The 23,916-nt window shown below is 33.9% G+C and overlaps 3 protein-coding genes across 3 annotated transcripts; 1 reads left to right on the top strand and 2 right to left on the bottom strand.

The window, feature by feature from the left end:
• Nucleotides 1–792: 792 nt before the first annotated feature.
• On the bottom strand, nt 793–3,717 carry LOC108194353 (metal-nicotianamine transporter YSL1). The gene is given in 3 exon segments (XM_064082167.1): nt 793–2,098; nt 2,100–2,373; nt 2,376–3,717. Coding segments are annotated over 3 exon segments (717 nt in total). The 5' UTR covers nt 2,740–3,717; the 3' UTR covers nt 793–2,019.
• Nucleotides 3,718–11,775: 8,058 nt separating this feature from the next.
• Nucleotides 11,776–13,403, top strand: LOC108194283 (uncharacterized). Its single transcript, XM_017361236.2, has one exon. The coding sequence runs from the start codon at nt 12,060–12,062 to the stop codon at nt 13,191–13,193; it is 1,134 nt and encodes a 377-aa protein (XP_017216725.1). The 5' UTR covers nt 11,776–12,059; the 3' UTR covers nt 13,194–13,403.
• A 1,883-nt stretch (nt 13,404–15,286) lies between these two features.
• LOC108196514 (eukaryotic translation initiation factor 2 subunit gamma) lies at nt 15,287–22,538 on the bottom strand. The gene is made up of 9 exons (XM_017363829.2): nt 22,408–22,538; nt 20,703–20,849; nt 20,432–20,493; nt 18,459–18,571; nt 18,283–18,385; nt 16,717–16,944; nt 16,422–16,640; nt 15,988–16,248; nt 15,287–15,874 (listed from the first exon to the last, which is right to left on the bottom strand). Exons 2-9 carry the CDS (start codon nt 20,806–20,808, stop codon nt 15,572–15,574), a joined length of 1,395 nt encoding a protein of 464 aa, XP_017219318.1. The 5' UTR covers nt 20,809–20,849; nt 22,408–22,538; the 3' UTR covers nt 15,287–15,571.
• Nucleotides 22,539–23,916: the final 1,378 nt, after the last annotated feature.

Genomic DNA, 23,916 nt, shown 5'->3' with positions numbered 1-23,916 from the left:
TGTTATTTTTGAGTTTCTCATAGTCGTAATTCGCAAAGTTTGATGGAATAATAATACAATGTAAACTAGTTAAATTATTACTAAAGCCCCGTGGGACTACTAATAATTGGCTGGGGTATAAAAATTAAACTTGGGCCAGGTCAGAAAACTTATAAGACAATCAATAAAATTATATTAAATTATTAATATTATTCGGTTTGGTTCGGTACATATATGTCTTCAGATTAAAATTGGTCATGTTTCATGCATATCATTTAATAAATACTAGATAATTATGCCCGCGCTTCGCGTACGGGTAAATTATTAGAATTTTCACTAAAATGAGGTCGGAAAAATAAATTAAATCAATATTAACATTAGATTTCTAATCTTTGTTTAACATATTATATATATTTAGAGGTACTGCAATATTAAAAAATTAATTATTTAGGATACAACTTTACCAACTCTAAATAATTGATTACAAGGGTTGATTAGTATTATCTATATGTTCATTTTTGGCAGTTAATGTCAGATGGGAAAATTTTGCTTGCTTCTCCTTACCATCTTCTAATAGCTTCAAGCAGAGAGTCTCAAGATTTGGTCGATGCACATAAAATAATTGTTGGTTCAGATAGGATTTTAGAGATAAATAGTTCCCACGAACATGAGAGTGTTTCTAGAGATGTTAGGACTTCCTCTAAGAAGAAATTGATAACAGTTGATCAAGGCGTGAAGTTGGAGATGCAGGCCTGAAACCTTATATACAATATAGGTTTACTTCTTTTCTTGCTGGCTATTGTCTCACACATTGCTCTTGTGACCTATCATATATTATAGAATTCATGTATGGCTGCAAATGTAGAAATCCTGAAAATTTGATGGCTGCAAATGTAGAAAAGCTGCAGATGTAGAAAACCCTGAAATTAGCACTTATCATACTCCAACTGGAATGAGGCACTATAATATATGACCACTCTTAATTGTTAAAGAAACGCAGCAGCATTTGTAAATAGATCAAAGACTAGCTATCGCTTGGAAACTCAGAGCTACTTAAACATATAGCCTACCTAATAAATCGGTGCACGGCTCCTATGTCTCAAATTAAAAAACTTTAATGCCATATTAGTCGTATAAAAAACACAATCACATTTATTCATCGCTTACATGACGCAGAGGAAGAGAAACAATAAAAGGCAGCATGTCTAACTGTTGCAGCCTAAATCTCTCCCAAACTATTGCTAAGACTGCCCAAACCATTGCTAAGACTGCACGCTGCTCATCATTTGTAGAAGATGATCCACTTGAAACATTGCAGCGAACACCATCTGAAAGCTTTGTATCTAGCAATTCTGCACCGCATGGCAGGCTGTAGAATGAAACTATATTCCGAGCGCAGCTCATAAACACGTCGAACTCTCAAATCCAATCACATGGCTGAATAACATGTTATAATATGAAAATACATATCACAGTCCAATCCCAAATCAAGTTGTCCCAAATAAAGACAGTCTATGTAATATAATATACTCCGGTAAGTAGATGACAATATTAACAGTTGTCGGGCTCAGTTTTACATTAATCATCATATTTAAAAATAAAGCCATGCATGTCATATTTAACTAAAATAGCAATAATATACTGACATTACAATATGTTCACAGTAGCTATCATCCGAGCATAGAATACAGTTCTCTGGATAAACATAAAGCATATTATCAGCAACTTTCACTAAATCAGTGGTAGAACCTTCATCGCTATATATTAGCATATGGAGCCCTTGAAGAGAAGTAACCCTAGAAATAGCCACATAAAGCTGGCCATAACAGAAAACAGGTTGCAGCAGATACAAACCTACGGTATCGAGTGACTGTCCCCGACCCTTATTAATGGTCATCGAGTAACAAATTTGCAAAGGAAATTGTGTTCTTTTAAAAGCAAAAGGAAATTTTGTATCAGTAGGTACCATGTTGATACGTGGGATTAGGTGCCTAGACCACATGGCTTCCACAAAGGATCTCACACTCTACACTATTCTTTTTACACGTCACAATCATTCGCGTCCCTCTCCAGAGGGTTTATCTTTGCCAAATCAAGAATGGAGGATGGTAGGATCCAGCCCTGAAGCGACTGCTGGAACCATCAGCTCTGCCTTTCTTGGTTTAAGCTTTTCCCAAGCAAACACAATCCTGGTTCCAGTGCACATACTAATTCCAAAATAGATGCCCACCAGGAAAGGAACTCCCATGGCCATTGGCAGTGGCATCCATTTCCCTATCTTCTTCGGCAACATGTATTTAACCAAGTTAATGCATATAACGAATGAGAAGAACCCATAGCAGAGCTGCAAGCAATGGTCAGGCAGAGCTGAAAAGCCTTCTACCACGAGAATGCCATGCTTCTATATATTACAACATAAGGAGCCTTGAATTCTCCAGTAGGATTCCCCACATCGAATGCTTTGTAGTAAAGCATGAAGCTTAGGGGAGCCACCATACAGCCTATTGTTGTGCCAATGCTCTGGCTTAGTAGCATAGCTCGAGGAGATGTTAATTTGAGATGACCTGTTTTCAAATCTTGCATTACAATGCAATCCACAGAAACCACAGACTTGATTAAACCACATCCAGCTAACCCTGCAACAACTCCATGCTCTTTTCCTACCAATGCTGCTAGCAGAAAAAGCGCCACTTTCTTATAATTGTAAGCCATGATGAAACCTGTTAAACCAGCTCCATAAGCATAAAAAATGTAGCACATGTTGTCTTACATAAATCAAATATTAAGAACATGGAGTCTTGAGACTGGTACGTCAAAATATTTTGCAAAAACACAAACAATCTTAATTATATTGTATAAAACAACGGAATCATCACATATAGCTAATAAGACAGTTTGTAGACACATAGAAATAACCTTGATTAAATACCTAATATAAAACCAGCAAATGAGCACCAGAGGAGTAACAACCATCCTTGATGGCCATGATTTGCTCTTCTCTCATCACTGACAGGACAATCTAGCAAGTCTTTATCTTGCTCATATCCCTATTTAATCTATTTCCTCATATTGTCATCAGTGGGACTCTGGAAAGCTTCAATTTATATTTGGTGTTGTCAATCCTGCCAAAAGACATGTAAAGTCGTCGTCTGTGATGCCAAGTAGCTAATAGTCATTGCAATTAACATGCGGCACATCACAATTATGGGATGAAGTAACAATATCATCAAGCTCCTGGCATAGAATATATCTATGGCCACAAAGTGGCACTTAGCATGAGTGTGTTTACCAGTTTAGAGGTGAGAACCTCTACAACCTTGGAAAGCCTGCTGATGTTGAGATAAGCATTCTTGTGAGCTTACCATTGCGAGATATCGCTTATCTTTATATTTTTCTCATTGTTTCATGCCATATTAATATGCATAATTTTCAAATATGAAATTATTGCATAAATGGATCGATATATTTTTCATTATAGCAAGCTACTTGTGAGGATCATAGTAATACTAATATTAGTAGTGATAGCTAATAGTAGTAGCCAGGGAATTAGAGTCAGGGGTAAGGGTGTAATTCCCTGGCCTGTTATATCAGCTGTACTAGTGTGGCCTATAAATAGACTTTGTGTGCTGTGATATGCATGTTGTGAGATACAAACTTCTTTTCCAAGTTTCTCTCTTTCTCTCTCTAAACACTCTCTCTCTACTCTGATCTGATCTCTCTCTCTCATTTCTCTCTCAATTCTCCATCTCTCTCTCTTAATTCACCTCTATCTAGCTATAATCTATTGTTCTGTTACTTGATTTCCTGCTATTTCAATTTATAAACTCAGAAAACACCAAAAATATACAAAAACAGCTTTGTCATACATTGAAGGCATGACACTACTGCATCATGGTTGCCACAATTTAAGAAAGAAAAGGTTTATAATAAAGTCAGTGTTAACCTTTAGTCCAATTTTTAACTCAGAGCCAGATTCACAATTTGGAAGATAACTTATTCGTAGGGAAAGTGCTCACCATTAGAAAGACATGATCTCGAGTTACTCTCTTGAGTTAAAATGCCAGCACCACTAATAGAGCCTTTATATGAAGCAGTACAATAACAAATTAGAAAAGAAATCACATAGATGAACCGATAATATTTTAGTGCCAAGCTATGAGAAAAATTGTGAAGAAAACACTATTTACAATTTTGACATGAACATTCATTTTATCCTCTATCCTCAACCAGCTAATCAAAAATGTATTTTAATGGAGAAATATAACTGATACATGTTTTACGTGAAATTTTTTATGAACTTTTTACATGATGGATTTTTACATTCTAATGTGCAACAAAGTATTAATATCACAACTTGTTACCCAACAGATATTTACATCCTGTTTTTATAACAAAGTATCAATACCAAACTCCCGGCCTATACGCTTTAATTGTAGATGATGTACTATTTGGAAGGGAGTATATATAGAGTAAAAAGTATACTATCAATTGCATGTTATTTTTAAGGTAAATCCAACCATCACTGTATCATTCCAATTATGATCCATGGCGGAAAGAGGAGTTCAAACTGCAATTTAAAGTTTATAGATAAACAACTATCAACAAATGTTGAGTACACGGTGCTTTACTTCTTATCAGCTTTATCTTGTGTTTTAATGAGAACATGGGTGAATTTTAGATGTATTTATGAAAAAACAATCACCATTGAGAATACAATCACCCTCTCTTCTATATTTCTTATAAACCTTTCTGCTTCAAAAAAAAAAAGTTTATATACCTTGTGACGGTAAAAGGCTGCCTAACAATACAAAAAAATCATGTCAGCCCGTGATCTGATTATGCTACATAAGCAAAAGCTTATTAGAGGATGTATAAATTCATGTCTCTTCAACACAACGAACATGAAAGTACGAGAGGATGCAAAAGTTCTGAGAGATAACAAACTCACCATCAGAAACACATGACTTGGTGTTTGGAACAAAGTTAGATGTAAGAGTACAAAATTCACTTGGCTAACCTTTATTAAATCAAAGACAGTGAGACCAAAATCTCAATAAGAGAATTATAAAGAACATTGTAAATGAATGTCAAGAGGCTCTTATTAATAGTACTTGGCCTATTGCCGAGTGTATCTGGATAATCAGTTTGAGATTTGCTTTGTTGAATAATCATCATCCAATTTCGAAGAAATCTGTGAAGTGCGTTACCAGTAATCTAACTCAGGTTTCCTACAAAATTGTTAGTAAATTATTTAGATTATTTCGAAAGGATGGAAGCATGTGAGATTGATTCAATGGATACCTTCTCCAATTTATCCTGCAATGTATTCCAACCACGTCACTTGCCACATCATTATGTACAAAAATTCTGTACACAATTATTAATATAATTTGTGAGTATACTTCGAGTCTAGTAAACATGTTACTTATGACACAAGATTTTGATAAATAGTTAGGTATATATTTAATTACTTGCAAATAAAATTTTCAATTAATTTATTTATTTTATTATGTTTTATTAACTTCATATTTATAGGATTTAATTAAATTAAAATACACTAGATAGTAAATATATAACTATATTATGTAACTTATTTTCATGTATTTTATTAGTGTGTATAACTTGATCAAAATCAGAATGATATACAGTCAAATACATTTGTTTGGTTTGCAAGGGGTAAAATTTTTACTGATATTTTTTGCTTTTTATAAAAATGAAATATGTGAAACTCATGGAAAAATTCATGAATCATGAGTATAAGTCCGTGAACTGAGTTTTTTGTGATTAAAAGTGCGTGAACAATATTTATAAGGCTGGTAGTGGTTGTCATAGTTTGTGAGCTGTTCGTGAATATGTTGGTGAATAATTTTTTTCGAAATAAGCACGAACAAACATTTTGTTTTGATAAAAGTTGGAGCTTCGATGCATTTTTAACTAGAGTAGGACTAGGAGTTGCGTTCAGTTGGAGTAAATAGAATGGAGGGAGAATGAAATGAATTTTGTACTGATCAAAGAAAATGCTCATTCTATTTTTATTTTTTTCACAATCTTTCTCACAAAAAATTTAATTACATCCATATTTTGTCACAATTATTTCTTACTTTTTTCTTTCTCCTTAAAATTTTTATATAATTTTTTATTCCGTTCTCTCCTCATTTTTGTGAAATATAGACAGTTATAATCATTTTTTAAGTAACTACATAATGTATTCCTATTAATAATTATTATATTACCTTTTGATTATTTTTATAAAAAAATATGTACTTTTAATTGTGTTTTCCTTGTCATAAATTTCTTTGTGCATGCAGGTTGTGGGACGTTGGTTTGGATGTTGAAATTGCAAAATACACGCAATATCTTGAAAATTTCCCTGATAGGGTTTATAAGTGAGCAGGTATGATTAAATCTGTTTTGCACTAATTACAGTTGTTGTAAATTTTCTTACATTAGTTACTCCCAAATGTACATCAAATAACTTGTGTACACATTTCAGGTGAAGTTACTCGGAAAGGATTTTATGTCTGTAGTGAGGATGGTGAAGCAAGTCATGATTATCCTCAAATAAAGAAAGTATATTGACGAGTCGAGAAGGATGTCTGGTGTCTTATTAGTTGATCCTAAGGTAGCATTCCATATCTTTTTATATAAGATTAGTGGAAAAAAATGTTCCAGATGTTTATAGTGAAGTGAAGTGCCGATATATTAGATAATTATTTTAGTGAGAGACGGAGAGAGGTATATTGGATTGAGATTTTAAAATATTTTTTTGCATTCATGAAATCAGAAGGTATTCGATTGGAATTGTTTGAAATCCATTAAAATCTCAAGGTATTCAATTGAGATTTTAAATTATGCTACAAAATCTGGTGGTATTCAATTGGGATTTTAAATTATGCTTTAAAATCCGATGGTATTCAATTGGGATTGTTTAAAATCCATTAAAATCTGATGGTATTCAAATTCTGATGGATTTTTTTTCATTTCATAAAATGATGGATTTTGTGGCATTCTTCAGTGTATTTTAAGTTTTTTGAAATCTCACCAAATTCAATAAGATTTTGAAGCATTGTACCTAAATCCTATCAACTCTATGCGACAATTCATCGAGAATCCGCACAAAATCAAAATCCTATGCAATCCATTAAAATCCATACACTAAAAACAATGCATTAAAATTCCAATCGAATACATTCTAGAGAGTGTATTCTAGAAATTTAGTACTTAATTCATTGGAGAGTGTAGAGTTTTAGAGAGTGTATTTTAGAAATTTAGTACTTAATTCATTGGAGAGTGTAGAGTTTTGAAACTAGTTATATATGTTCAATGTCTTGTTTCTAATTTGTGCATTTGATCTTGGATCGAGTTGAGTGCAATTTCAGACAAGGAAATCACGGAGATGATCTTGTTTCCTGTTGTGAATGAGGCTTGCCGTGTATATGCTCAAGGTATTAATGCAGTTAAAACGGCAGATCTGGACATTGCTGGTGTCATGGCACCATACAGGTCTGTGCATCATGCATAACCTGTAGAATATAAAACTGATTCTTATTAATTCTTGTTCCTCTAAAAAAGAGATTACATCCATATTTGAAACAAAAATACTTTACTCCTAACAATACTCTACTACTTCTAATAATTCTCCGAAAACAAGATAGACTCAATACCTCCTACAAACTCTCTAGAACTCCAACAATCATCTAACTACTTCAATCTAAAATTAATCCTCAAAATAAATAACTAAACAAATAATAATAATAAATAAATTTAAGATTATTCCAACAATCACCCCCATAATCTTAAATTTATTTAACAGAATTTATGAAGCAATTCTCTTCATTTTGTGATGCACTTCTCACCACCACCAATTTGTTGATGCACTTCTCATCAACACCAAATTAACTGGAGCACTTCTCTCCCGGTGCACATAATCACCCATAAATCTAAAGTAGAGGTTCTGCCTCCATCAGTTGTGCCATGATTTAATTCTTCATCACCTTGAAATCTACAATTCTTTGCCAAGTGTCCATACCTTTTGCATTTGAAGCACTGTGGCTTTCCTTTGTTCCAGCAGTCCTTTTCTTCGTGACCAATCTTATTACAGTGGTTGCATTGAACTTTGTTACCTGTGGCTTTTGCAAAGGAACTTTTCACTAATAGGAGTCCTTCAGTTTTTCCTCCATTTTCTTCCTCCCTCATTAATCTCCTTTGATCTACGGCACTAAGAGCATTGATTAATTCCACTAGAGTTATTTTGGATAGGTCTTTGGAATTAGGGGTGTGCATGGTGCGGTTTGGTGCGGTTCCGGACATTAACCGTTACCAAACCGATGAATGCGGTTCGGTTCGGTTAATCATCATTAACCGTAACCGCACCAATTAAAACGGTTTTTCGGTTACGGTTAACCATTAGTCGGTTGCGGTTTTTTTTCGGTTTTTCCACTATTATTTGCTACTCTTGTGCATAATGAATTTTTTAAAAAAAATATAAAATTTTCATGAACATGTACAATATGTTCGGTTACTATTTACTATTGTTTCTATATAAGGATATAGGAAACATTACATACTTTCATCTAAAAAAACCTTAATACACAATAAAAACTAAAACATACGTATTTTGACAAGAAATTAGATGATGTCAAGTCAATAAAATTACCCAAAATCAACTAATCATGAAATTCAAATAAAAAAATGTTCAAAAAGTACATAAATAAAAAAAAGTAGAATAAGTTTCATAATAAAATTTGATCAGCAGATTAACAGCAGAAATATTTCTACTTTGTGGCAAATCACAATAGCCCTAGTTTTCGATCAAGCGCTCCTCCAAATATTTGGGTGCCCGGTTATTTAAGTGACTCAGCAAGTATGCAAGTACGAAGAAGAACCTCCATATAAAATTAGATGTGAAATTTTAAAATGACTAAAATGTTTTATTACTATTTATATATATATATATATATATATATATATATATATATATTTCGGTTCGGTTAATTTCGGTGCGGTTTTAGTATAAAACCGAAAATAAAACCGCACCACTAATTTCGGTTTTTTATCTCGGTTATTTTCGGTTTTATTTGCGGTTTGGTTTTTTTCGGTGTGCTTTTTCGGTTTTTTTAGGTTTTTTTTGCGGTTTCGGTTTTTCCTGCTCACCCCTATTTGGAATCTTCAAGTGAAGATATTTTAGACTCATATTTTTCAGGAACACTCACCAGAATTTTATCAACAACCCTCTCGTTGGCAAATGTTTCACCAAACAACCTTATTTGATTAACAATACTCATAAGCTTACTCACATATTCTTTAATAGTTTTGTTCCCCTTCATCCGCTGCATCTCGAATTCTCGTTTGAGATTCAAAACTTGCATCAACTTTGTTTTAGCATTTCCTTCAAACTCTTCCTTTAATGTGCTCCATGCCTCTTTTGGTGATTCGCAAGCCATGATACTTGTAAAGATTCCATCCGACACCGCGAATGAATACATGAGAGTGCCTTTGCTTCTCTTGCTGCTTCCTCGTCATGTTTTTCGATTTGAGCTGCGGTTGGATTTTGTGGAAGAATGGTTAATTCAACATCACTTTCAATTGTTTCCCACAGACTCATAACTTTCAAATATGATTTCATTTTGATAGCCCATGAATTATAGTGATCTCCTTTGAATGTATGTATCGAAAGAGAAAATTTTTTGACGCCATTTGAAAAAAAATACAAAGATTGCTTATCTATATATGTATTTTCATAACTTCACAAGCCCTTTAAACCTAGCTCTGATGCCAAGTGTAGAATATAAAACTGATTCTTATTAATTCTTGTTCCTCTAAAAAGAGATTACATCCATATTTAAAACAAAAATACTTTACTCCTAACAATACTCTACTACTTCTAATAATTCTCCTAAAACAAGATAGACTCAATACCTCCGACAAACTCTCTAGAACTCCAACAATCATCTAACTACTTCAATCTAAAATTAATCCTCAAAATAAATAACTAAACAAATAATAATAATAAATAAATTTAAAATTATTCCAACATGACCTCGCTCCAACCCCGGATAACCTCCAAAAACTAGTTAAAAGATTATCTAATTTCAAGCAACAGTATAACATACTGGTATAATTTCGGAGTCATGTTCTGGGCTGAATTTGTTGGACCGAAATACATCAAATTGGAGGAGTATGGGCAAATGAGCACCATGCAATATTCTTTAAACCATGTGCTTACTTGGTAGAAAAAGCAGCGATGGATGCTCCTCTGGTAAGTTGATCAGAACTGATTAACAGTTACCATAGTGTTGAATAGTAAGACATGCAGTTTAGCACTAAATAGTTATCACATTAGCAAAAGCAAGTCGTTTCATGATGATGATCAGGAGAGTGCATAAGATAAGATCTATATACTCGTATGATTTTGTTTTTGTTGCGGGGAGCTCCATGTTATTAGAATTTACAAAGTAGGCCTGAATTCTGATAATATAATCAAGGATCATTGTGTAGAGAAAAGCTGTGTAAATTGTAATGCACTTCCAAATTCTGCAAATGTGTTGCATTGCATGTAATTTAAAATCCTTAATGGTTAGTATAAACAATATATCACTTGCTGCATTCAAGGCCGTGCTGGGTATTCATGGTCATGGAGTAATTTGAATTTGTTCATTGCAGAGTTCTGCTCTAGATCAAGCGAAGACCAATTAACTTATAAGCGTACTCTCTCCACTTGACATGTCATAACTTCCACTTCTACTCGGAATTGGCTCTTGAATAGCTAGCTAAATAACAAGACATGGACTAAAGGAACCGGGAAAGGGTGGTGTTTAATTTAGTTAACCCGATGACAAAAAACAAGGATATACGTTGGGCAAATCCAGCAGTGATCCAAATATTCAAATTTGGGGATTCTTCTTTAACAGTGATCTAAAAAGTCCAAATTTGGGATTTTCCTCCAGCAGTGATCCAAATTTGAATCAGTGAATAGTACTTATTCAAATTTGGATTACTTACTTTATTATAAAATAATGATTTTGTTATTTTGTTTATCGGACTTAAAATTATTTTGTGATTATTAATATTTAATTAATAATAGTTTATAATTAATAATTAATAAAATTAATGTTTTAGCAAAACTTAGAATAATTGGAAAGTAAATTTCTTTGAAATTAATAAAAAGAGTACATTACATGCATAAAATAAAGGGTACATAAAATGCATAAAATACAATTACAATACCGGAAAATGATTAGAAAACAGTACAATAAATATAAATTTTGATTTAGTCGAACAGATTATTTTCGTTTCCTCCGAGATAATCAAAACATTATACGTAGCTATCCTGTCATTTTGAGATCCTTGAGTTTCATCTTCATGTTTTTAATTTTGAGATACTTTGTTCGATGTTAAAAAATAATTAAATTATTTAATTAAATATAATATAAGTAGTTAATAATGATTAAAAATTAAATTTGAGATTATATAGTTTAATTTTAATATAAAATTTATGTAATATAATATATAAAAAATAATTTTGATCAGAATTTGTATCACGCTGCTGTAATTGATCAGATATTTGGATTAGTTGATGATTCGAATTTGAATTTTTGGATCACAAATGCTGGAGATGGCCTGATACTGTATTTCATTGGAAAATAAGATGAAATATAAAAAGAGTTGTAAATTTGTACTCTGTTTTATTATTTTTAAGAAAATACTCAGAGAAAGAAATGGTTATTGAACTGCAATCAGCAGTGTGGCACATGTAACTTGGAGTGTCAATACTACAAAACTTGCAATTTACAATGAGGAATAGAGTAGTAGACAGGTGCTTAGGGTTCTGCATGAGTTGCTCATAGACCATCTAAGAGTCTGATTAAAATATATTCAGCCTTCCACGTGCTTCTGCCATCTCTCTCCTCCTCCATCTCTTTCATTGCCTTCTTTCCCTGCTTGCTGCATTTCCCAATCTCATTACTCCTGCTACTTCACTCCATTCTCTCTCTCTTTCTCTCTCTCTCCATTTTCATGCTACAAAACCTCTACCAGCAACAATCTCAAGAACTAATCAAACACACTCTTGCTAAAACATTATGACTATAGAAGTTATTGAAGAAGATTGTGGAGATGGGAGCATGATATGCACAAACCATCCATATAAAAACAACACTCCTGGTGGGATCTGTGCCTTTTGTCTACAAGAGAAACTTGGCAAACTTGTCTCTTCCTCTTTCCCCGTTACTATCTTCCCTTCTGCTTCCTCTTCTCCTTCTCCATCTTTTAGATCTCACCATAACTTCACCACCACTGCATCCACAACTATCCCTTCTTCAGCTTTATCAAACACCCAAGATGAGTGTCACCACAACTTCAACATCTCCAAGATTCCATTTTTCCTCACTCACAAGAAGAAAAAGAAAGACTTGTCTTCAAACATGGAGAATCACAACAACAGCAATGCCATGATTTTCAAGAGAAGCAAATCAACAGTGACTCCAAGAAAAGGGGTGCATTTCAATGAATTTGAAGATTTCAGCGCCCGTAAAAAAAGCTTCTTCTCATTCAGGCATTTTAACAGAAACATGGCGAGCAAGAAAGTTCCGGAGATTAAGCATATTAGTTACCCATCATCTTCTTACTCTACAAACATGGGGTTCTCGTCAACATCTAGAGAGATAAGTTTCAAGAAAGAAAATGTGGTTGTAGTGGAAGAAAACGAGAGCCCAGATCAAGTCTCATTTGACCGGAAAGTTTCGAGATCAAGATCTGTTGGCTGTGGTAGTAGAAGCTTTTCCGGCGACTTTTTCGAGAGAATATCAACTGGGTTTGGCGACTGCAGTACCCTCCGGCGAGTAGAATCCCATAGAGAAGGTAAATCAAGAAATCGCCGGAGCTCCGGCGCCGGCAGTAAAGACAGTATAAAAGAAAGAGTGAAATGTGGTGGTTTATTTAGTGGGTTTATGCTGACTTCCTCTTCAAGTTCATCTTCCTCGTCTTCTTACTGGGTTTCATCATCAAACGAAGATAATAATCATCCTGCTAACGTGAAAACTCCGGCGGCCGGAGCTTCCGTGGCGAAGGTGGCACATGGGCGGAGCAAGAGTTGGGGCTGGGCTCTGGCAAGTCCAATGAGGGCTTTCACTAAGCCTAGTGGCAGAAGAGATGGAGCTAAAAATGTGGGCCCAAACATAGGTGCAAGCCCTTCTTTGTTGGCTTCAAGAAGCTAAGAATTTCAAGATTGTTGCACTTGGTAATTTACCACTACATAAATCTACACTTTTGATTCTCAATAAGTTGTTTTCTCTTTGTTTGTGTATGATATTCTAAATCTTCGTTGACACATATATTTAGTTTGATCTCACTATAAATCAATTTAGTTTTGTTGATGATTGTAGCAAAATCTCTAGTTTGTATGTAATGTGCATGTATTTCAATCACTTTTGATGTGTACAATTTGTATATTGTTATAATAGCAAAAGGATGAAGATTGATGAAATGATTCAAACTTTTGTGCATGTATAAAGTGGTGTGTTTTGAGTAGCTTTAGTGTGAATAAAGGTCTTGGATTGTGGGATTAGATTTGGATCTTTTAGCCATCTTTTGGTCTAGTGTCTGAATCTAGGAGTCTATGTGTTTGCTGGCTCTTTAGCTGGCCTAGGAAGATGCTAGCATTATAGAATGAGCTGCAAGGCTGCAAGTGAATAAGGTTAGAGTAGAGTGGGCATATATCTGTATATTCATGTATGCATGTGAAGCTAGCTTGCAAATGCAGTAATGCACAACTAGTGAGTTGAGTCTGAGAGATTCAATCACTCCTGGACTTGACTTGTTGAGTCAAAGCAAGCACATGTTTGCTTGCATGGTGGTTGAGGAGCACATTAAAAGATCATTTGACAGCTGCCTATCCTTGATAATACATCTGCAAAGTTTTTGTACCATTGCCTCAATTTTATCTCTATCCTTAATTTAATAAAATTGGTTGGTTTTTGGATAGTTGTTGATTTTTAGTCAATTCATCGACACTTTTGATGAACAGCTTTGATACTGGAGAAACAGTGAGAGGATAAGTGATGATAATGGAGAAAACTAGTGTAATAGAATGGGATAACAGAAGGGGTTTATGGAAGAAGACGAGAGAAATTAGAAAAGGCTGTCTGTCTTTGTGGGCATCATTACATATTGGACTCAACTCCTGCCTGCGGCCCACAGGCCTATCTGTAAGGTAGTTTGGGCCCTCGTCAATCTTCTCACCACATTATGATTGTTAGGTTTGGCTGTTGATTGTCGATGGCAGTCTTGACCTAGCTTTTTGCTACTAATAACCGGGGATTGGATTCTTCTTTTTAAAAAGTTAAGGCGGTAGAGGAAGGAGAATTAGTGCAAGTAAACAATATTTTCTCACAAAATGTAAACCTCGATCTATAACAAAATTTTGGAATATCAACCTATTCTCGTTCTCGTGCCATTCATTTTTATTTCTAAATCTTAATTCCTTCCATCATACTAAAATCCTAGCAGTGATTATGAAGAATGATAGCACATTGTGCTTGATTCGTTAACCAGTATAGTATTGAAATGCACATTTCCTTACAAGTCGGGTAAGTTGACGTTAGGAGTATAATTTTGCAAACCGTGTACGTTACAGCGTTTCAGAAATAACAATAACTATTCGGGTACTGAATACAGTACAGTTTTTGTGCATAAAGCTAAATGAATTGTCAACTTCATGTAACAGCTTAACACATTAATTGTCATAATAAGTCGTTGTACTTGCATTATTTTGTTCATCAACCATAATGGCTGTAGGCCTCTCGCTGCTTTTCATATTTATCGCGGCATCCCTTGTGTCTTCAAATATTAAATATCCCATTTATAATAAATTTTAGTAAGCTAGATTGAAGGTTTTTTTTTTTGAGCAAAAACTACATTGAAGGTATTCAGTTTTTTTTTTTTTTTTTTGAAATTTAAACTGCGTAATAACTTTTTATAAAATCATTTGAAAAGCTTTTCATAATTTGGCATATTGTGTTGTACAGTACCCATTGATGTTCAGCCTTTTATAGTTGATGAACACAGTTTTGTAGGCCAACTGTGAATTCCATGTGCATTTTTTTTCTTTCCCTCCTGTAGGTAATAAATATTAAAAGAAAAAAAAAATTAACCTTTCACTTTTCTAGACACACTTGCCATCACTTTTCTGCTGCTTTTCTATTCTAGATACAGCCTATGAAATAAACAATACTTCCTCTCTTTTTTTAAAAAAAAGAAATTGTATATTCTAAACTTACTGAAACTTTTGTTTCTATTTTCAAGTCACAAATCAATTTTAAAAATAAAAAATTGAAACCGATTTCAAAGTTTTGGCATATTTTTAAAGTATTATACACCGTACAGACACAACAAAGGGTCGAAACAGTGTACGATAAGATCAACCAGAAAGCGGCAAGTAAAAAAAGCAGCAAGTAACTAAAATATCACATTTATCGTTTTCTCCTCCACCTGACAAAAATTGTTCCCAGCAGTTGCCTGCCCTCCCACATCTCTGTGTAGTTTGTTCTTTACTCGAATTCTTGATGCTTCTTCTCTTTCTTGTTGGATGTGGTTCTCAGAGGGAATAGGGTGGGATATCTAGGGTTATACCAGCTTGAATCTGACCCCAACCAATCAGGCGCCAATGTTTCTCAACTCTCCTGCTCAGTGCGATTTTCTCTCCTTTGCTGGTGCAGACTGGAGATGTAAGCTGCAGTTTTGCCAAATCATTCCTTACAGCAAGAACTCTGGCTCCAGTGGACATGGATCCTATATTCAACATTAGTATCTCTCCCTTGGTTAGCTTGGATACTTTTCCCTGCCTCTCCGTGCCCTTTGTCCTTACACCCAGAAGTCTCCGCAACAAGAAAAAGTTAACCTAAAGAAAAGAACAAGGGACAGGTGGAGAATGAGAATAGGGGAACAGTAAATACATCATCATTTTTTAACAGTTAAGGAATAAAGAAGACGAGGTGTTTACCCAAGTCTTACCTCTAGTTCGACATACACTTCCGGAAGTGATCCAACCTCCCCGAGAACTTGTCCAACCAGTCGATCAGCACGAGTCAAGGTCGGGTCCATTGTTGTCCCAACACCAATCAGGCCTCCAGGCACCGCAAATTGTAGTTCATTTTGCTCAGCAAATAATGAAACTATTCTAGAGTATATTGGTGTGCACTTGATGCTTCCAGTTTCATCTTTAACAACAATCCCAGGACGGACCTCAATGTATTGATTGACCTTCAACACACCCTGCATACATACACCAACTTATAAATATCTAACATGTTTTTTCATGAAAACATGTAGGTGGTCAGATATGGTGGCTAAATAGATTTAAACCCTGCAACGGAGTGTACAATAAGGAACAACAGACCTAAGTGAATGTAAACCCGTGATTTGCCTAAAGATAAAGGAGACCAAACCTTGAGGATACTTCCACCCGCAACACCTCCTCTGATTTCATCGACTTCAGATCCAGGCTTATTAACGTCAAAAGACCGGATGACAATCATATTTGGGGGAGAAATGAAGTTTCTTTCTGGGATGGGAATCTTTTTCACAATATATTCACACACTACATCAATATTATACTTCAACTGTGCTGAAACTGGTATAACCGGAGAACTGTCAGCAACAGTGCCCTGGAAGAGAATTTAGCAACAGATTAGGACTGACAAAATTCAAGAGGCCTCCGTTAAAATGTACAAGAGAACAAACCTGAATAAATTTCTGTATCGCATCATGCTGATTAGTAGCAACATTTTCCTGGATAAGATCAACCTTATTTTGAAGAATTATAATATGTTTAAGGCGCATAATTTCAATAGCAGCCAAGTGCTCTGAAGTTTGCGGTTGGGGACAACTTTCGTTAGCAGCAATAAGCAGTAGTGCCCCGTCCATGATTGCGGCTCCGTTAAGCATTGTGGCCATGAGAATATCGTGACCCTGAGGGAAAAGATGAAAAACAAATGACTCTAGTTAGCACTCCATATTCTGCCCAAAATGAGAGAATTAAACAAAAACACTACAAACAGAAAAAAAATGCATTATAGTGATCTTTTTTTCATGTATATATATTTGCAATTATCATTTAGAACATATATCATGTATCTTCTGGTTCTAGTAGCCCATTGAGTGCTCTGTCAACATGAGGGCAGTAAAAATGCCGAAAGACTTGCAAATTCATAAATAATAATGAGATCAGACGTCATGTCTAAAGGCTATCACTGGGGGCAAAGGAACTGAAATATTTTTACACCACCAGCGTCGAACCTAAGTAGCTAAATGGATCCATAATTGCTAACAAAGGTAACTTGCGAAGAATATCACACGTGATTTAAGACCTAGTATACCAGAAAATAGCACCATAAAAAAAAAACAATATCGATTTAACTTGGATAAAATTCACATAAAAAATTATGCCTATTCTCTACCACAGTGAACTACAATCTGCATTTCTGCACTTGCAGGTTGTTTAATATTGATATAAAGTACCATAATACTGAACTTCCTTTAGACTTGTACATCCGTATGATGGGTCTTCCAGTTCAGTGAGATAACATCAGACATCTTTCTCTGTTAAATTTTGAGTGGTTTTTTCTTCAAATAATAATTTCTTAAGTTCAAACAGGAAGCATGTTGTGATATGCATTATATAGCTGTAGTGATATATCTGCACACATCTGTTAGTTAAACAATTCCAAAACAAAATCCCTACCTACCAATATAATGTGAATGTCGTCATACATATCATCATAACAAAAGACATTCTAAATAAAAAAAAGATTACCAAATATAAAATACAGACTAGATGGTAGATCAAGCTGATAACCTAAAATATATCTATTTTTTAAATGACTTGTATTGGGCATATTGCAGCATATCAACCAAAAAAGATTTCCTTGGAAGCGGAGCTAAAGGTACATTAGATTTCTCAATATATAATTAATGTGTTTTTCTGTTTAATTACATATGGCTATTCTTTGCAGGCTATGCAAAAGAAAGTCGATATAAACGATTACGAGTTTAAGAAAATTCCCAGGCCCAATGAAAGAAAAAACTCATTAGAATAATCTTCGTGTGTCTGTTCAAGTTGAGATAAGGTTTGAACTTCACATGTTTTTTATATAATAGTTGTTATGCTTGTTATCAGTATATATTGTCTGTGTTTGGTGGTGCATCTACTGGCAAAGTATGTCAATAATTAGTTGAGAAGCTTGCTAAGAAGAAATTCTGACAATATCTATGGTTTGCTCCCCATAATAGGCATGATATATATATTACCGGGCAATCAACAAAAGAGACATGTCTCAATAACTTCATCTTAGAGTTCTCAAATCCAGGCACATCACACTGAGGAGCATCTTCTTTCCCACTCCCATATGCCCTGTTCAAATATTTAACTTTAATTAGACGCAAAACAAAATAAACAAAAGGGTCATCGAGTGACAAAAACATACTTGTAGCACTTTGGTCGGGGGCAGCTTTCATCTTCGCATTTGTATATCTTTGCATTGGCATACCCAAGCTTTATAGTGATATTTCGTTCAAGTTCATTCTTAAAACGCACAGTCTGCAAACAAAAAAATAGTTTTGGAGATTTTGCATTTTACAGCTAATCCATTAGCACACACCTAGATTACTCTAAAGCTATATTATAAACTACGGAGAAATCCCATTTCAAATTAAAAAAGAAAAATACACGTAGAAACCCCATTTCAAATTAAAAAGAAAAATATACATTCAAACTCAAGATCATACAGACCCTTAAATAATGTTTGCGACAAACATAACCCTCCATATACATAATACAAGAAATTTGAATAGTCAACATAAAAGCTTGAAGCCTTGAACTATCCTTAAATATATTCACATCTTGATCACAGAATGCAGAAGAGTCAGAAACTAAATATGATGTAATCCTACAGGAAGTAGAGCCATAGAGGTATATGGTAATAAAACCATGGACTACGTATGCGCCATTGAAATTCCTAGCTAGAAAATCAGCATTGGTTGGGTGCTATTGATGGACCATGGTAAATATGCAAAATGAACCACATTTCAAAATTTAATGACCAACTTAGAGATATAGTTACAAATATTATTAAATATTTCTTTTGTTTTGCATGAATAAGTCTCAATATAAGCCCCCATAAAAATGACAACTATGAATCTAAGCACAATCATCTACCTTGTAAGCTCTAGTTACCTATGTTTTTGCATCATTCGGCTAAAACCGCTAGATCTCTTTATCACACTAATATCCCACTATTTTTTTATATTACCACCCAAGCAGATAAACACTATAATGACTATCTTCCCTGTTACAGGCTTACAGCCATAGTTGCACGGATCGTGGATCGATCCGGTACGCGGTACGAGTTCGGGAACGTGGAACGTTAGTTTAAGTGAATGGGGTACGCTGAAGTGTGAATCGGGTACGCGGGTCGATATAAGGATCCCGTTAATATATATATATATATATATATATATATATCATAAAGGTAGAAAAATATAAATATGTTATAAAATACAAGAAAAGATATTAAGAAATATGCACACATGTGATTTTGCAAGGTTTCGCAAAACTATCAAAAACAAATTTTTTAATTTAAACTATAATTTGAAATTAACATAAATTGAATAAGAATCAATTGAAACAAAATTCCCGCAACTAATTGATAGTGAATCATTTATCGGTGACTTTAAGATTTTTTTAACATTAACTAATTTCGTTTACTTTTTTATATTAATTAATATAATAGTTTTGTTTTTGGATTTTTATTATTATATTATATTGAATTTGAAATATAATTACAAGATTTGTTTTTGAAACTAGATAAAGATGATAAAAATTAAATGCGAACCGTTAAGCTTTGCACATGTGTTGACTGTTGAACAATAAAGTAAAGGAGTAGAAGGATACAGCTGTCTCTGATCACTTGCACAGTTACACATACAAGTCTCATTAGTCATTCACACCGTACACACTTCATCTTCTTCACAGTTCATCTTCTTCATCAGCAAACAAATATACATACAAACATGTATATGTATATTACTGATCATCAAAACAATACAGCACAAATAGATTTTCTTCCTTTCTTCCTCGTTTTAGTGTAGTCAGAGCAAGCATCCGCGGTTCGCCGGAAAGACGAATTGGAACGCGATCCCGGCCGATCCGGGTCGACTTCGACCCGTGTTCCGGTACGAGCGAACCGGTTCGCGGATCCATAGGCCGTACCGCGAACCGGGTAACTATGCTTACAGCAACCGGTGCTCATGCTCATATACAGTCAAATATATATATATGGACATCTGGATTAGTAATATTTAAAGTGAAATTTTAGTAGTCATATTCTCTTTGTTTTGTATGTTACGCAAAGAGCCATAATACGCCAGATTAAGAGTAACTATGAAATGAAGATATTACCTGAACACCAGAGATAGCTTTTACAACTGTTGATTTTCCATGCGCCACATGGCCAATAGTACCTGCAAGTATAGATCTTTCTCAATTGCTGGGTACCATAGGGCTAAATCAGTAATACAACTAAATCGAATATGACACAAACATTGAGGTGATCCATAATTATATATATTATAAAAATCAGCTCACTATGGACCTTTTTCCTTCTAATCACACATTATTATGAAGTTATTTAATCAGAAGCAAGTGCGAATATGTTGAAGCATCAACTTACCAATATTAATGGTAGCTTGCCGAGATATGACTTCCGGGGACAGCGGATGTAGTTGCGTCACATCCAGCTTACTAAGATCTTGCTCCATCAGTCCTTTCCGCGCCATTTTGCTTTTCTTGAATACTTCCCACTTCAATAGAGGTAAATCTAAAAACAGAAAAGTGCAGGAAAAAGAAACAAGACCCTCATCAAAAGTCATCTAGTTATATAGAGCCGCATTGAACCTTTCATTTTAAAATCGCAATTCTGCAAACCTCAACACAAAGGTAAAAGCGTTATATAGAAAGTTTGCATTTAATAAATATGGCATCGAGAAGAGTCCAGTCCTGTTCACTAGCATTAATCTATTAAGATTTTTAATAGTAGTCCAAAGTGTAGAACCTACTCGGTGTATATCAAGGCATTAGGGTGTTGTACGGAGCTTTGCTAAATCAAATTCTTTAGTGTTCATAGGAAATAGGAATTATTGTACTGGCTATATGATGCTAATAGCTGAGTGTATGATAACGAGGAAAAACTGAATCTTCATTGCCCTCCCACCAGCTCTCGCCCCCCCCCCCCCCCCCCCTCTCTCCCCTTCTCCCTCTCTTTCTCTGTGTGCAAATGGTTCAATTCTCTTCAAATCTATACTAATTCCCAATTTCTACATTTCTCTTCTACATTTGAAGTTTGAAGTGAGACCCATTACCATTTTTAATTCCTCTAGACTACTATGTTCCATTTCATTTTCCTACATGTTCAGTAAATATCATGTTAAAATTTAGTAAACAGCCATCAAAGAGGAGACTACTAAACTATAATAACAACTTGAATACATACAGACATGTCACCTAAAACTATCGAAGCTATATAAGTATGTTATTCTAAAGAGGGAGTCTACATCTTACATAGTACATGCTATATTGCTGTGTATGCGACACGAAGAAGTGATCAGTAGCAGTAATTAACTATCTAAGGGGTAAGGGCGATGCCCGATAAGGAATCTATACAAGGAATAAAGTTTTTACAGATGAAACATTATCGTAAAAAATTTAGCATATGCAACTATTCCATCACAATAATCATAAAATTAAATTATCATGTCACATCTTCTTTACATTTTTTTTCTTATATTACCACGCCAATCCATTATATCAAAACGAAAACAGGCTTTGGTTGATTCAGGTTGCAAGGAACCGAACTGAGGGCGAATGCAATGTAGCTCAAACTACACCTATAAACATCTAAGCATGACACTCATTTAACCCTTCCATTCCATTCCACAAACGCGAACTTCAATTAAATTTCCCCAATTTGAAGAACAATACTCATTCTTATATCCAGCCAATAAAAATAAAATTCCAAACCCCCATCAGATATTTCACTCTGACCCAATTCATCGTCCTCTTACCATCTTAACTCTCTCCAAATTACAATTATGATCACTTTTAACAACACTATGCCACTAAAAACTACTAATTCACATATTACTCAAATTAATCATACAATCTGCACATTTAAAAAAACATAAGTTTCCGAAATACACATAAATATACCAAAAAAAACACCTTCATAATATTCAAATTTTAAATTTTTGATACAAATTAAGCTCAGACACACACTGTTACAGTGGAAAATAATGTGTTTTTGTTTGCATACATGAAACACATACAAACACACACATCAATTAAACAATAAAATAATGAATTGATACTCAGTTACGTACCTCTGTTCTTCCCAGATAGATTTGATCCAACTTTAGCTTCTTGTATCTATATTTTGTGTGTATCTATCTTCAACAGCTTAACCCTAAAACTCAACTCTTGTCAACTGCACTGGGATGTACAAAACCCTCGTACCAAACACAGTTTACTAAGCCCAAAATTAAGTTTAGTAACTGGGCCAGGCCCAATTATCTTTGTAATTCGGCCCCTTTTTTCATTTTTTTTAATTGTTTTCTGTTTATCGGCTCAATAAACCATTTTTTTTAAATAAAAGTTATGTTAAAAAATGAAAAACAAAGTATTGGACTGTGGATATATAATTAAAATAATATAAATATGTATTTAGAAATAATCAGTTCCAATTCCAGTCAGAGGGGGACGCCATTTATGTAAAAATAAGTTAATTATCAGTATTTTTTGTATAATGATATATTAATTAACTGAAAAGGAAATTTTAATGAATTATGTTAAAATTATAATAATGTTTTAAATATTAAATATTCCAAATTGTATTGTAAATTATATAAAAATAATAGGAATCACAGATGTTTAGGCACCTCAAGTATTGTTTCTAGATCCGTTAAATGTAAATAATATATTTTTATTTTTTTTGAATATATTAGTGTACAGACAGTGTTCGAAATGATAATTACACACAAAGGGAACATGTGTTCCAGGTGGATTTTCAATTTTCCTTGCTAAATCTGCAAATACAAACATTTAAACAAAGAAATTTTGTGAAGATAGGAGGCACCGAGAGAAACAAATATACTCCCTCTATTTAGAATAAAAAAATGTTTCAAATTACTTGTCCATTTCAATTTTCTAAAAAGAGTAGTCAATATTTATATTTCCAAGATGAGGTTTATACCACATCTTGCTAACTTGTATTTCCTACATCAAATATATCCCACATATTATATTTGGTCAATGCAATAAATATATTAATAAATGAAAATTTTCTACAAAAATTAGTTTTTTTTAATATGCGTAATTTGTTCAAAAGTAGACATGTATTATGAAACGGAGGAAGTATCAATTAATGTATTCGTCAATCTAAAGAAAAATGCAAACACTGTTAATTCTAAGCTAATATACTACTCCCTCTGTTTTGAAATATAAGTCGTTTGATTTTTTTTCGCACATCTCTAAGTCAATTGACCGCATGCTAAAAATTATTATTTTTAAAATTTTCCTTTTCTGAATAAAAATATAAATCCTATATTTTTATTTAAAAAAAATAAAAAATAATGATTTTTGACGTGCGATCAAAGGACTTAAAAATACGTGCAAAAAAGTCAAACGATCTATATTTCAAAACGGAGGGAGTATTAGTTTTAAATTGTGTTACAATCTGTAAGACGATACTAATTGCGAACTTGAAATCTATTGAAATGATTTCTTGGTTTTTCTAAGTGCTTCAACAGACATAGAATGAAAATGAGAGTTATGCTTATATACACTTGCACATGCTCTTTTTAAAAAACTAGGGAAAAAAACGCGCTCCGCGC

Source organism: Daucus carota, chromosome 7 (genome assembly GCF_001625215.2).
Source record: "Daucus carota subsp. sativus chromosome 7, DH1 v3.0, whole genome shotgun sequence".
NCBI lineage: Eukaryota > Viridiplantae > Streptophyta > Magnoliopsida > Apiales > Apiaceae > Daucus > Daucus carota.
This window is presented reverse-complemented; position numbering and strand designations above follow the sequence as displayed.